At 40.8% G+C, this 15,546-nt stretch overlaps 1 protein-coding gene across 1 annotated transcript in view; it reads left to right on the plus strand.

Annotated features, from left to right (window-relative positions):
• Positions 1–12,382, plus strand: part of LOC120040198 (transient receptor potential cation channel subfamily M member 5-like) — a gene marked incomplete at its 3' end in the record, with an annotated part of 47,632 nt that extends 35,250 nt beyond the window's left edge. Inside the window, 10 exon segments of the mRNA XM_038985442.1 lie at positions 1,627–1,750; positions 2,104–2,249; positions 3,909–4,021; positions 4,416–4,521; positions 5,734–5,967; positions 6,920–7,038; positions 8,584–8,716; positions 9,093–9,267; positions 11,383–11,551; positions 12,204–12,382. Of these exon segments, the coding sequence (XP_038841370.1) occupies positions 1,627–1,750; positions 2,104–2,249; positions 3,909–4,021; positions 4,416–4,521; positions 5,734–5,967; positions 6,920–7,038; positions 8,584–8,716; positions 9,093–9,267; positions 11,383–11,551; positions 12,204–12,382 (1,498 nt within the window).
• Positions 12,383–15,546: the final 3,164 nt, after the last annotated feature.

Below are 15,546 nucleotides of genomic sequence, written 5' to 3' on the forward strand. Positions count from 1 at the left end.
TGTGTGATGGAATGTTTTAGGGTCACTTGTTTTTAGATGGTTGTAAAATTTGATGGCTCTTTTTTCTATTCGAATGAGGAGGGGGTATTGGCCCAATTCTGCCCTACATGCGTTATTTGGAGTTTTTCTTTGTACTTGCAATACAGTCTTGCAAAACTCTGCATGCAATATTTCAGTTGGATGTTTGTCCCATTTAGTAAATTCATTATTAGAGAGTGGACCCCATACTTCACTGCCATATAGAGCAATTGGTTCTATAACTGATTGAAAAATTTTGAGCCAGATTCTAATTGGAATTTCAATTTTGATGTTCCTTTTAATGGCATAGAATGCTCTTCTTGCTTTGTCTCTCAGCTCATTCACAGCCATGTGAAAGCTACCTGTGTTGCTCATATTTAGTCCTAGATATGTGTAGTTTTTGGTGTGTTCTAATAGAACTGTGTCCAAATAGAATTTATATTTGTCATCCTTATTTCCCGACCTTTTTTGGAATATCATTATATTTGTTTTTTTTAGGTTAACGGTCAGAGCCCAGGTCTGACAGAACCTGTGAAGACGATCTAGGTGCTGCTGTAACCCCTCTTTAGTGGGAGACAGCAGCACCAGGTCATCTGCGTACAGCAGACACTTGATTTCAGTGTTGTGTAGGGTGATACCAGGTGCTGCCGATTCTTCTAATGTTTTTGCCAATTCATTAATGTAGATGTTAAATAATGTTGGACTTATTGGGCAGCCCTGTTTTACTCCTCGCCCCTGAGAGAAGAAGTCTGTTTGCTTGTTGCCAATTTTAACCGCACATTTGTTTTTAGTGTACATTGATTTAATAAAATCATATGTTTTCCCTCCAATACCACTTTCTATTAGTTTATAAAAAAGACCTTCGTGCCAAATTGAATCAAATGCTTTCTTGAAATCTACAAAACACGAGTAGATTTTGCCTTTGTTTTGGTTAACTTGTTTATCAATTAGAGTGTGGAGGGTGTAAATGTGGTCTGTTGTACGATATTTTTTTAGAAATCCAATCTGGCTTCTGCTCAGGACGTTGTGTTCGTCAAGGAAATGATGTAGTCTGCTATTTATAATACTGCAGAGAATTTTCCCCAAGTTGCTGTTAACGCAAATTCCTCTGTAATTATTTGGGTCAAATTTGTCTCTCTCTCTCTCTCTCTCTCTCTCTCTCTGTGTCTCTCTCTCTCTCTCTCTCTCTCTCTCATTCTCTCTCTCTCTCTGTGTCTCTCTCTCTCTCTCTCTCTCTCTCTCTCTCTCTCTCTCTCTGTGTCTCTCTTTCTCTCTCTCTCTGTCTCTCTCTCTCTCTCTGTCTCTCTCTCTCTCTGTGTATCTCTCTCTCTCTCTCTGTGTCTCTCTCTCTCTCTGTGTCTCTCTCTCTCTCTGTGTCTCTCTCTCTCTCTGTGTCTCTCTCTCTCTCTGTGTCTCTCTCTCTCTCTCTCTCTGTGTCTCTCTCTCTCTCTCTCTCTTTCTCTCTCTCTCTCTCTGTGTCTCTCTCTCTCTCTCTCTCTCTCTCTCTCTCTCTCTCTCTGTGTCTCTCTCTCTCTCTTTCTCTCTCTCTCTCTGTCTCTCTCTTTCTCTCTGTGTCTCTCTCTGTGTCTCTCTCTCTCTGTGGTCCAGGGTCCTGAGGCTGTAGCTGCAGCTCTAGCTGGTTGTAAGATCCTGAAAGAGATGTCTGGCCTGGAGTCAGAGGCAGAGTCAGCACGCAGCATGAAGGAGGCCAAGTATGAGCAGTTTGCCCTAGGTGAGAGACGCACACACACGTACGAACGCACACACACACACACACACACACACACACACACACACACACACACACACTGGATAAAACATGCAGTATCACACTCTGTGATGACTTAATGCTCTGGGATCACAAACCATCACTTAGTTGAAAAATACCACGAAGACAAAGATGTTCCCTGAAAGTATCTATATCCCTAGGAAATTCTCCCGGGGTTAGAATTCACAGTGAGATCAACACAAGATAAGAATCTAGATACAACCAATGCCTATATAACAAGCAGACAAAAGCCTGATTTGAATGGTGTGAAGTCTTGGTAAGTGTGTTGAGTCTGGTGTGTGTGTGTATGTTGCCAGATCTGTTTGGGGAGTGCTACTCTAACAGTGAGGACAGGGCCTATGCTCTTCTGGTGAGAAGGACCCGCTGCTGGAATCAATCCACCGTCCTCAACCTGGCAACCGAGGCTGACGCCAAGTGCTTCTTCGCCCACGATGGAGTTCAGGTAGGCTACGGTAACACGTGCAGGCACACATAGACACACTGAAACAGACATGTGGCCTCCTTACTTTTAATCTCCATGTTCCATAAACAAATGATACATTAGATAGATTTGACTGTGTACACAGACAATATTCACAGAGTCCTCTTGGTGTGTGACTGTGTGTTGATAGGTGTGTTTTATGGGGTGATGTGCCCTCTGCTGGTTTCTGTGTCGATAGGTGTGTTTAATGGGGTGATGTGCCCTCTGCTGGTTTCTGTGTTGATAGGTGTGTTTAATGGGGTGATGTGCCCTCTGCTGGTTTCTGTGTTGATAGGTATGATGTGCCCTCTGCTGGTTTCTGTGTTGATAGGTGTGATGTGCCCTCAGCTGGTTTCTGTGTTGATAGGTGTGTTTTATGGGGTGATGTGCCCTCTGCTGGTTTCTGTGTTGATAGGTGTGATGTGCCCTCAGCTGGTTTCTGTGTTGATAGGTGTGTTTTATGGGGTGATGTGCCCTCTGCTGGTTTCTGTGTTGATAGGTGTGTTTTATGGGGTGATGTGCCCTCTGCTGGTTTCAGTGTTGATAGGTGTGTTTAATGAGGTGATGTGCCCTCTGCTGGTTTCTGTGTTGATAGGTGTGTTTTATGGGGTGATGTGCCCTCTGCTGGTTTCAGTGTTGATAGGTGTGTTTTATGGGGTGATGTGCCCTCTGCTGGTTTCAGTGTTGATAGGTGTGTTTTATGGGGTGATGTGCCCTCTGCTGGTTTCAGTGTTGATAGGTGTGTTTTATGGGGTGATGTGCCCTCTGCTGGTTTCTGTGTTGATAGGTGTGTTTTATGGGGTGATGTGCCCTCTGCTGGTTTCAGTGTTGATAGGTGTGTTTTATGGGGTGATGTGCCCTCTGCTGGTTTCAGTGTTGATAGGTGTGATGTGACCTCTGCTGGTTTCTGTGTTGATAGGTGTGATGTGACCTCTGCTGGTTTCTGTGTTGATAGGTGTGATGTGACCTCTGCAGGTTTCTGTGTGTTCTGCACTTTCACAGTAGTAAGGCCATACACATTTTATTAAATGGGTGCCCTTACATTTTTTTTGTTGTTGCAGGATTATAGCAAAATAGTGTCCTCAATTTTACAGTAAATGATTCACAACATCCTTTCAGATTATGGCTGAACTACCTCTTTTAACCTCCCCAATACACTAAAATGTGCTTGTCTTACTTAAAAATATATATATGTTAAACATGTAATACAATTAGTATGGCCTATGTAATACAATTAGTATGGCCTATGTAGTACAATTAGTATGGCCTATGTAGTACAATTAGTATGGCCTATGTAGTACAATTAGTTTGGCCTATGTAGTACAATTAGTATGGCCTATGTAATACAATTAGTATGGCCTATGTAATACAATTAGTATGGCCTATGTAGTACAATTAGTATGGCCTATGTAGTACAATTAGTATGGCCTATGTAGTACAATTAGTATGGCCTATGTAGTACAATTAGTTTGGCCTATGTAATACAATTAGTATGGCCTATGTAGTACAATTAGTATGGCCTATGTAATACAATTAGTATGGCCTATGTAATACAATTAGTATGGCCTATGTAATACAATTAGTATGGCCTAAGATAAGATTGTGTGATAGGTTGGTAACTGCGATCATGGTTTGTCCCAGGGGTTCCTCACTAAGATCTGGTGGGGGGCGATGACTACAGACACAGCCATCTCCAAACTGGTGCTGTCTTTCTTCTGTCCCCCTCTCATCTGGACCAACCTCATCAAGTTCAGGTCACCACAGAAACAATCTAGCTTCATATTGTCAATGTTGGCACAGTCATTTCCACAGTACGGTAGGAACCGTAAGAACATATGTCTGTTGTTGAAGCACAGAGTTGTGGGTACTCGTTTCAGTGTCTGCATCTACGTGCTGGAGTGCTTGGGTCAATATGTTCATGTGTGTACCACTATCACTATGTGTGTGTGTGTACACGCCCGTGTGTGTGTGTGTGTGTGTGTATGCGCCCGTGTGTGTGTATGTGTGTGTGTGTATGCGCTCGTGTGTGTGTGTATGCGCCCCTGTGTGTGTGTGTGTGTGTGTGTGTGTGTGTGTGTGTGTGTGTGCATGCATCGGCCCTGTCCTCGTGTGTGTAGTCATGTTGTCTCTATGTGTGTAATGATGCAGTGATGAGGAGCTAGACAGTCGTGGTGGAGGAGAGGAGCAGTATGTGGAACTAGACAGTCTGGACACAGAAAAGGCCCTGCTACTAACAGACAATGACCCTTTGTGAGTTATAAAACCATTTATTCTACTATACCTGCTGTTTATAAAGGGACATAAAGTGTAGTCAACTTTGTTCTAAGGGCAGAAAGAATCTGATTGGTTTAGGGCAGAACAAATCCGATTGGTTTCTACAAGGTCAATGGGCGGGGTTTAACAGATGTACAACTTTTGAAAACATGGCGGAGGTTGGAACTGAAAATATTGTAAATAAAACTTTGAGTTACAAGTTCTACGTTTTGAAATCATTGTTGTGTTACAGTAGTCAGACAAATGTGACAACATCTTTAAGATACAGCTGGTCTCATGACTTGAAGGAAACAGCAAAATGTGGCAAGCTAGCAGCAACATGTTAAACTAATCAAAGCAAGCTAGCTTGCTAAGTATTTACCTCTTAGCTACTCATGTTGAATTAATACAGAGCTAGCTAGCTAGGTGTCAAATATACAAGTCAGCTAACATTTACTTTATTGAAATGGTAAGTTGAATAAGCTATATGAACTTTTAAAAATGGGGATGGACAGTTATGGTAGCCTAGTGGTTAGAGCGTTAGGCCAGTAACTGAGCTGACAAGGTAAAAAAAAAATCGGGAAGAGCGGGAGCAGACGTGACAGTAGCAACGTAAAATGCTAAGCTAAACAGCTATTTGGCTAGCAAATAGCTATCTTTTAGTAATGTTGAGACATAGAATAGAGCTAGCTAGCTTGGTCTCAAATATACCAGTAAATCAGCTCCCACTTTCTTTATCAAAATATTTAGTTTTATAAGCTATATAAACTTAACAATTGGAATGGACAGTTATGTTTCCCTGGGGGCAGAAACGTAAAATGTTAAACTATATGTAGCTTAGCTGAGCAGGGCACTACTTCCTACTAAGGTTGAATTATAAAATCGAATTAGCTAGCAAGCTAGGTCAAAAATATGCCAGTAGGTCAGTTAGCATTTGTTTTATTAAAGGTTTAGTTGAATAAACTATAAAAACAATTGTTCTGCCCTAAACCAATCAGATTATTTATGCACTTAGAACAAAGTTGACTACACTTCATGTCAACCTGCCTTTTAGCAGCCTTGTGAGTTAGCCAGTCTGGTAATATAAGGCTAGAATTTTTGTGGACTGTTGAAGAAGACTGTATATAAAAAACTATAATCAAGTAAAATTCCCAATTTTCAATTTGTTGTATGGTGTTCCAGAGACTCGGGTGGTCCTCCTGGTGGCGTGGAGGGCCAGAGCAGCGCCGCCGTGTGGTGGCGTTTCCTGCTGCGTCGCTGGCGTCGCTTCTGGAGTGCCCCGGTCACTGTGTTCCTAGGCAACGTCATCATGTACTTTGCTTTCCTCATCCTGTTCACCTACGTGCTCCTGCTGGACTTTCGTCCTCCGCCCCCCGCGGGCCCTGGGGCCCCTGAGATCATGCTCTACTTCTGGGTCTTCACCCTGGTGCTGGAGGAGCTGAGACAGGTATGTTGACGTCACAGGCTGGATCTGAACTCTGGTCTCCCACGAGAGAAACCAATGTCTTAATTGTTAGACCGAGAGGAAATGTCCTTGTAGGGCTGAGGGTGACAATGGCAGAGCTACCTAGGGAGACCATGAGCCCAACTCATGTCATCATCATTGACATCACTTCCCACGGGTTTTGATTTCAATTTGTTTGAGTTGTCAACTAACGTGAATTCAATGTGAAAATAAAATTTTAAAAATCACCATGTCATTGGATTTAGGTTAAAGTTAGGGCAATTTTTTTTTTCACATGTCATTATTTGTTGTTGAAATTACTTGGCAACAACGTTGATTCAACCAGTTTTTGCCCAGTGAGCTCCCGAGTGGCGCAGCGGTCTAAGGCACTGCATCTCAGTGCAAGAGGCGTCACTACAGTCCCTAGTTTGAATCCAGGCTGTATCACATCCGGCTGTGATTGGCAGTCCCATAGGGCGGCGCACAATTGGCCCAGCGTCGTCTGAGTTAGGGTTTGGCCGGGGTAGGACGTCATTGTAAATAATAATTTGTTCTTAACTGACTTGCCTAGTTACATAAAGGTTACATAGCAGAATATCTGTGTCTGAAATGGCACCCTATTCCCTACATACTGAACTACTTTCGACAAGGGCCCTGTTCAAAACACTAAGTAGTGGACTAAGGAATAGGGTTCCAGTTCAGTGCTTCTCAACTCTGTTCCTCAGGTACTCTTATCAGCTGTTGATAAGTTGCATCAGGTGTGCGTGCGGCTAGACAAAATATGTGCAGAGTTGAGGATACTCGAGGACTGTTGTTGAGGATAAATTATTTTTAGCCTGGGGAAATTTGACATAAATTACTCAAATGACCTCGAAATATACACAAATAGAATGATACTGCTAATGGTGATGTTCTAACAGAGTGAACTAACACTTTATTGACCTGGGTGATGCAGAGTTTCTTCACAGACGAAGACATGAGCATCCTGAAGAAATTCAAGCTGTACGTGGAGGACAACTGGAACAAGTGTGACATGGTGGCCATCTCACTCTTCGTAATCAGTGTGTCCTGCAGGTGAGCAGAGTCCTTCCTCTCTTGCATCCAATTTCCTCTCTTGCAACCAACAAAGTTCCATCTATATGCAGATGATAGTTATATATTAATGTGCTCCTTCTCTGGTTCAGGCTGTTGAAGAGCTCCAGACTGCTTTCAGTCACTGCAGGCCTCCCTTTATGGTCTCAAACTGGTCATGAATATAAAAATTTAAAAAACTAAATTCATGACCTTTACCAGAGCTAGAACTCTGCCAGAGAACGTTAGCATTGTCACATCTGGTGGCTTATCCATTGAAAAGTGTCATCCTACAAATACCTAGGTATTTGGTTGGATGACAAGTTGTCCTTTAAAGTTCATGTGGATAATCTTGTGAGGAAGCTTACATTGAAATTGGGTTTTTCTTTTCGTAATAAGGCTTGCTTCCCGCTTATGTCTAGGAAGAAGCTTGTTCAGGCCACTTTTCTCTCTGTAATTGATTATGGTGACTTGTTGTATATGCATGCAGCCTCCTCTGTCTTACAGAGACTGGACTCTGTTTATCATGCATCCTTGGGCTCTATTGTAAATGCCAAGTCACTCACCCACCATTGCACATTGTACCAAATGGTAGGTTGGACTTCACTTTATATGCGCAGAAAGATACATTTGTATGTGTTCATCTACAAAGCCCTTTTGGGTGAACTCCCTCTTTACCTCTGTAGTCTGGTCTCCTTCACCACCAGCAGTTACCATACCCGGTCTGCTAGGTGGTTTCTACTTAAAGTCCCCAGGACATTCACAGTATTTTGCAAGACTGCCTTCTCTTATTGTGCACCAGACTCATGGAATAATCTAGATATGTTAGTGCCACTGAATTAATTAAAAAATATTGCTGGGAGACATACAGAGGAGTGTAAATTCTTTTTTTTAGGCTGGATCATGTTGTATTGTTGTATGTTTTAATTATGTAATGTATTGATTGTTGCTGCCTTTTTGGCCAGGTCTCCCTTGAGAAAGAGGCTCTGGGTCTCAATGGGCTTTTCCTGGTTAAATAAATACAAAATACAAATATACAGGTGTAGGATCTTAATTTGACCAGTTTCATCGCAAGAGTAAAATAACCCTGCAGCAGGAGGATTTGATTTTAAAAAAGTGATGATTTCTAACAGGAAATTAGTTTTGATAGGCTACAGTAGGTAGGCTATATGATAGGCTACAGTAGGTAGGCTATATGATAGGCTACAGTAGGCTATAGTTGTGGTGTGATATCTAGTGATAGATAACTGAGAACTGCTGATTTTCAGTAAATTTACTGTATGAAGTGACATTGGTAGTGACATTAACTCCGTACAGCTGGGGTATTCAAATCTGACCCTACGAGGTCCGGGGACTACTGCTGCTTTGGTCTTCTACCTGATAATTCATTGCATCCACCTGGTGTCCCAGGTCTTAATCAGTTCCTGATTAGGGGGAGGATAAAAAATAATAAATAAATAAAAATCTGTGGAACTGGCTTCGAGGTCTAGATTTGAATTTGAGGGCCAGAGTTTAATGTAGGTCTAATATAGGATGTAATTATGACAGGATGATGAAAGACACGTATGAGGCAGGACGAACGGTTCTGGCGCTGGACTTCATGGTGTTCACACTGCGTCTCATCCACATCTTCGCCATCCACAAGCAACTGGGGCCCAAGATTATCATTGTGGAGAGGATGGTAAAGTAGAGAACTGTTCAAAAGACAAACACGTATGACCCACAAAGCATGATCCATAAATACAACGTAGCCCCACTAACCACATTTACAAAACTCTGATGTATTTGTGTATCAGGGTTGAGGTCAAATCCAGTCAATTCAGAAAGTTAACCAAATAAAACATTTTAAAAAATTGTCATTGATTATTATTATTTTTCATTGTAATTGTAATTCCAGTGTACTTCCTGAATTGACTGGATTTGAAATGTAATTCAACCCCAACCCTGGTGTGTATAAATGGAATTGTGGTTCTAACCGTACTTTATTACCTGGTACATTTGTAGTGTATGTCAGATGAGGATTACACGTACTGTTTGTGCTCTGTTCTTCCTGGCAGATGAAGGATGTGTTCTTCTTCCTGTTCTTCCTGAGTGTGTGGCTCATAGCGTACGGCGTGGCTACTCAGGCCCTTCTCCACCCCAACGACCCGCGCCTAGACTGGGTGTTTCGCAGGGTCCTGTATCGACCCTACCTGCACATCTTTGGCCAGATCCCACTGGAGGAGATTGACGGTGAGATAGAATGTTTTCTGTTTTCTAGCAGTGCCTCTGCTCTTATAGTCATGTACATGTAGATCACATGTAGTTTAGTTTACATGTAGTTCAGGAGACATGTAGTGTATACCACAGGAGGTTGGTAGCACCTTCATTGGAGAGGACGAGCTCATGGTCATGTCTGGAACGAAGTAAGTGGAATGATATCAAATCCATCAAACACATGGTTTATATGGATCCATATTCTCTGTTCCAGCCATTATTATGAGCCATCCTCCCCTCAGCAGCCTCCACTGGTGCACATGTAGTTTACATGTAGTTCCGTTTACATGTAGTTTACATTACGTTTACATGTAGTTCCGTTTACATGTAGTTCCGTTTACATGTAGTTTACATTAAGTTTACATGTAGTTCCGTTTACATGTAGTTTACATGTAGTCAGTGCACATGTAGTTCACATGTAGTTCCGTTTACATGTAGTTTACATTACGTTTACATGTAGTTCCGTTTACATGTAGTTTACATTACGTTTACATGTAGTTCCATTTACATGTAGTTTACATTAAGTTTACATGTAGTCAATTTACATGTATTTTACACTTAGTTTACATGTACTTCCGTTTACGTGTAGTTTACACATAGCCAGTTTACATGTAGTTTACACATAGCCAGTTTACATGTAGTTCACATGTAGTCAGTTCACATGTAGTCAGTTTACATGTAGTTTACATGTAGTCAGTTTACATGTAGTTTACACATTGCCAGTTTACATGTAGTTTACATGTAGATCCGTTTACATGTAGTTCACATGTAGTCAGTTTACATGTAGTTTACATGTAGTTTACACATTGCCAGTTTACATGTAGTTTACATGTAGATCCGTTTTCATGTAGTTTACACATTGCCAGTTTACATGTAGTTTACACATTGCCAGTTTACATGTAGTTTACATGTAGATCCGTTTTCATGTAGTTTACATGTAGATCCATTTTCATGTGGTTTACATGTGGTTCCGTTGTCATGTAGTTTACATGTAGTTCAGTTTACATGTAGTTTACATGTAGTTCAGTTTACATGTAGTTTACATGTAGTTCAGTTTACATGTAGTTTACATGTAGTTCAGTTTACATGTAGTTTACATGTAGTTCAGTTTACATGTAGTTTACATGTAGTTCAGTTTACATGTAGTTTACATGTAGTTCAGTTTACATGTAGTTTACATGTAGTTCAGTTTACATGTAGTTTACATGTAGTTCAGTTTACATGTAGTTTACATGTAGTTCAGTTTACATGTAGTTTACATGTAGTTCAGTTTACATGTAGTTTACATGTAGTTCAGTTTACATGTAGTTTACATGTAGTTCAGTTTACATGTAGTTTACATGTAGTTTACATGTAGTTTACATGTAGTTTACATGTAGTTCAGTTTACATGTAGTTTACATGTAGTTCAGTTTACATGTAGTTTACATGTAGTTCAGTTTACATGTAGTTTACATGTAGTTCAGTTTACTTGTAGTTCTGTTTACTTGTAGTTTACAAGTAGTTCAGTTTAAATGTAGTTTACAAGTAGTTCAGTTTAAATGTAGTTTACAAGTACTTATGTTTATATGTAGTTTACATGTAGATCCATTTTCATGTGGTTCCGTTGACATGTTTTTACATGTCGTTTACATGTCATTCAGTTAAAATGTAGTTTACATGTCATTTACATGTGGTTCCATTGTCATGTAGTTTACATGTAGTTTACTTGTAGTTTACGTGTAGTTCAGTTTACATGCAGTTTACATGTAGTTTACATGTAGTTTACATGTAGTTCAGTTTACATGTAGTTCAGTTTACATGTAGTTTACATGTAGTTCAGTTTACATGTAGTTTACATGTAGTTCAGTTTACATGTAGTTTACATGTAGTTTACATGTAGTTCAGTGGTACATCTTGTTGTCATTCACTATATATCTTGAATTATTAGTGAACATAAGAGCCTTGGTGTAAATCAAAGTATTTCTGCATGCTTGACCACACTGCTCAGCGGGCGACCTGCGTCTGTGTCACGCAGTGCATTTTCTTGTTCGTTAAAGCAAATATCTGTGAACAACCGATAGTGAAGAACTATCTAATGTAATCTTCCCAGTGGCACGGATGCCCGAGACCAACTGCACCACAGTGATAGAGGAGATCATCATGGGAACTCTGCCCCCTTGTCCCAACATCTACGCCAACTGGCTGGTCATCCTACTGCTGGTCATCTTCTTACTGGTTACCAACGTTCTGCTGCTCAACCTCCTCATCGCCATGTTCAGGTCAGACTCAACACACACGCTACTCTGCAGCTCAGCTGGTAGAACATGGGGCTTGACGACGACAGGATAGTGGGTTAAATTCTCGGGAAAACCACCCGTATGTAAAATTAAAACATATGCTAAATGGCAAATATGTACAAGGTCAGACTTAACACACGCGTGTTACTCAGGCCACAGTCATCACCCAGGAAATAATAGTATACTCTGATGAGGGAGACTCCAAAAACATGTCCCAATTCAGGGACCAATTCCATGATCATGTGCTGCAAGAACAGAGGTTTTGGATGTATCCATTGACATCCACTGTGTGAAACCAAAATAAACTGGCACAATCATTGACACATACTTTTGTTTTGTTTTCTCTGACCCAGAACAGCTGGTAGAAAGTTTTGTTTGAACAAAGCATATAGACTTACAGAGCTTTTAATGATTGACAGGAAGAGTCTGGCCTGAACTGTGACTGTCTCACACAACCATCTGATATGATTATTATTAATAATAATAATGATTTAAGGTTGTATATTTCACGGGCATACACAATTCAACTGTCTCCCTACCTTGGATTACCACAGAAAAAAGATCAATACTTACTCACGTGTATCTCATGCAGTGTGTTCTCACTGTGATCTTTCCTCCACCTGCGTGCCTACAGCTACACGTTCCAGGTGGTGCAGGGCAAGACAGACATCTTCTGGAAGTTCCAGAGGTACAACCTGATCGTGGAGTACCACAGCCGGCCTGCCTTAGCCCCGCCCTTCATCATCATCAGCCACTGCTCCCAGCTGCTCCTCAGCCTGGTCAAGAGGCCTGAGCCCAAACTGGAGCAACTAGGTAGGACCAGAAACAGACATATTTTACATTGCATACATACAGACATGTATAGTTATGTAGGTACATAATCACACGTTCATATACAGTGCATGTGTTTTTATATGTTGTTGGTTGCAGCAGCCCTACTGCACATCGTAGTGTGAACGTACACAATGCAATTCAGTTTAATATGAAAAATAACACTCATGGACAGTATACAGGTCCTTACACAGCGGTGTTGGTGCTAGTATATAGATACCTACAGAGTGGTGTTGGTGCTAGTATATAGATACTAACAGAGCGGTGTTGGTGCTAGTATATAGATTCTTACAGAGCGGTGTTGGTGCTAGTATATAGATACCTACAGAGCGGTGTTGGTGCTAGTATATAGATACCTACAGAGTGGTGTTGGTGCTAGTATATAGATACCTACAGAGTGGTGTTGGTGCTAGTATATAGATACCTACAGAGTGGTGTTGGTGCTAGTATATAGATACCTACAGAGTGGTGTTGGTGCTAGTATATAGATACCTACAGAGTGGTGTTGGTGCTAGTATATAGATACCTACAGAGTGGTGTTGGTGCTAGTATATAGATACCTACAGAGTGGTGTTGGTGCTAGTATATAGATACCTACAGAGCGGTGTTGGTGCTAGTATATAGATACCTACAGAGCGGTGTTGGTGCTAGTATATAGATACCTACAGAGCGGTGTTGGTGCTAGTATATAGATACCTACAGAGCGGTGTTGGTGCTAGTATATAGATACCTACAGAGCGGTGTTGGTGCTAGTATATAGATACCTACAGAGCGGTGTTGGTGCTAGTATATAGATACCTACAGAGCGGTGTTGGTGCTAGTATATAGATACCTACAGAGCGGTGTTGGTGCTAGTATATAGATACCTACAGAGTGGTGTTGGTGCTAGTATATAGATACCTACAGAGTGGTGTTGGTGCTAGTATATAGATTCTTACAGAGTGGTGTTGGTGCTAGTATATAGATACCTACAGAGTGGTGTTAGTGCTAGTATATAGATACCTACAGAGTGGTGTTGGTGCTAGTATATAGATTCTTACAGAGTGGTGTTGGTGCTAGTATATAGATACCTACAGAGTGGTGTTGGTGCTAGTATATAGATACTAACAGAGTGGTGTTGGTGCTAGTATATAGATACTAACAGAGTGGTGTTGGTGCTAGTAAATATAGATTCTTACAGAGTGGTGTTGGTGCTAGTACATAGATACCTACACAGTGGTGTTGGTGCTAGTATATAGATTCTTACAGAGTGGTGTTGGTGCTAGTATATAGATACCTACAGAGTGGTGTTGGTGCTAGTATATAGATACCTACAGAGTGGTGTTGGTGCTAGTATATAGATACCTACAGAGTGGTGTTGGTGCTAGTATATAGATACCTACAGAGTGGTGTTGGTGCTAGTATATAGATTCTTACAGAGTGGTGTTGGTGCTAGTATATAGATACCTACAGAGTGGTGTTGGTGCTAGTATATAGATTCTTACAGAGTGGTGTTGGTGCTAGTATATAGATACCTACAGAGTGGTGTTGGTGCTAGTATATAGATACCTACAGAGTGGTGTTGGTGCTAGTATATAGATTCTTACAGAGTGGTGTTGGTGCTAGTATATAGATACTAACAGAGTGGTGTTGGTGCTAGTATATAGATACTAACAGAGTGGTGTTGGTGCTAGTATATAGATACCTACAGAGTGGTGTTAGTGCTAGTATATAGATACATACAGAGTGGTGTTGGTGCTAGTATATAGATTCTTACAGAGTGGTGTGGTGTTGGTGCTAGTATATAGATTCTTACAGAGTGGTGTTGGTGCTAGTATATAGATACCTACAGAGTGGTGTTGGTGTAGTATATAGATTCTTACAGAGTGGTGTTGGTGCTAGTAAATATAGATTCTTACAGAGTGGTGTTGGTGCTAGTACATAGATACCTACACAGTGGTGTTGGTGCTAGTATATAGATACCTACAGAGTGGTGTTAGTGCTAGTATATAGATACCTACAGAGTGGTGTTAGTGCTAGTATATAGATACCTACAGAGTGGTGTTAGTGCTAGTATATAGATACCTACAGAGTGGTGTTGGTGCTAGTATATAGATACCTACAGAGTGGTGTTGGTGCTAGTATATAGATACCTACAGAGTGTGCTAGTATATAGATTCTTACAAAGTGGTGTTGGTGCTAGTATGTAGATACCTACAGAGTGGTGTTGGTGCTAGTATATAGATACCTACAGAGTGGTGTTGGTGTAGTATATAGATTCTTACAGTGGTGTTGGTGCAGTATATAGATTCTTACAGAGTGGTGTTGGTGCTAGTATATATATATATATATATATATATATATACACCTACAGAGTGGTGTTGGTGCTAGTATATATATACCTACAGAGTGTGCTAGTATATAGATACCTACAGAGTGGTGTGGTGCTAGTATATAGATACTTACAGAGTGGTGTTGGTGCTAGTATATAGATTCTTACAGAGTGGTGTTGGTGCTAGTATATAGATACCTACAGCATGGTGTTAGTGCTAGTATAATAGATTCTTACAGAGTGGTGTTGGTGCTAGTATATAGATACTAACAGAGTGGTGTTTGGTGCTAGTAATATAGATTCTTACAGAGTGGTGTTGGTGCTAGTACATAGATACCTACACAGTGGTGTTGGTGCTAGTATATAGATACCTACAGAGTGGTGTTTAGTGCTAGTAATATAGATACCTACAAGAGTGGTGTTAGTGCTAGTATATAGATACCTACAGAGTGGGTGTTGGTGCTAGTATATAGATACCTACAGAGTGGTGTTGGTGCTAGTATATAGATACCTACAGAGTGGTGTTTGGTGCTAGTATATAGATACCTACAGAGTGGTGTTGGTGCTAGTATATAGATTCTTACAGAGTGGTGTTGGTGCTAGTATATAGATACCTACAGAGTGGTGTTGGTGCTAGTATATAGATACTAACAGAGTGGGGTTGGTGCTAGTATATAGATACTTACAGAGTGGTGTTGGTGCTAGTATATAGATCCTACAGAGTGGTGTTGGTGCTAGTATATAGATTCTTACAGAGTGGTGTTGGTGCTAGTATATAGATACCTACAGAGTGGTGTTGGTGCTAGTATATAGATTCTACAGAGTGGTGTTGGTG

This window comes from Salvelinus namaycush, unplaced genomic scaffold (assembly GCF_016432855.1).
Source record: "Salvelinus namaycush isolate Seneca unplaced genomic scaffold, SaNama_1.0 Scaffold335, whole genome shotgun sequence".
In the NCBI taxonomy this organism is placed as follows: Eukaryota; Metazoa; Chordata; class Actinopteri; order Salmoniformes; family Salmonidae; genus Salvelinus; species Salvelinus namaycush.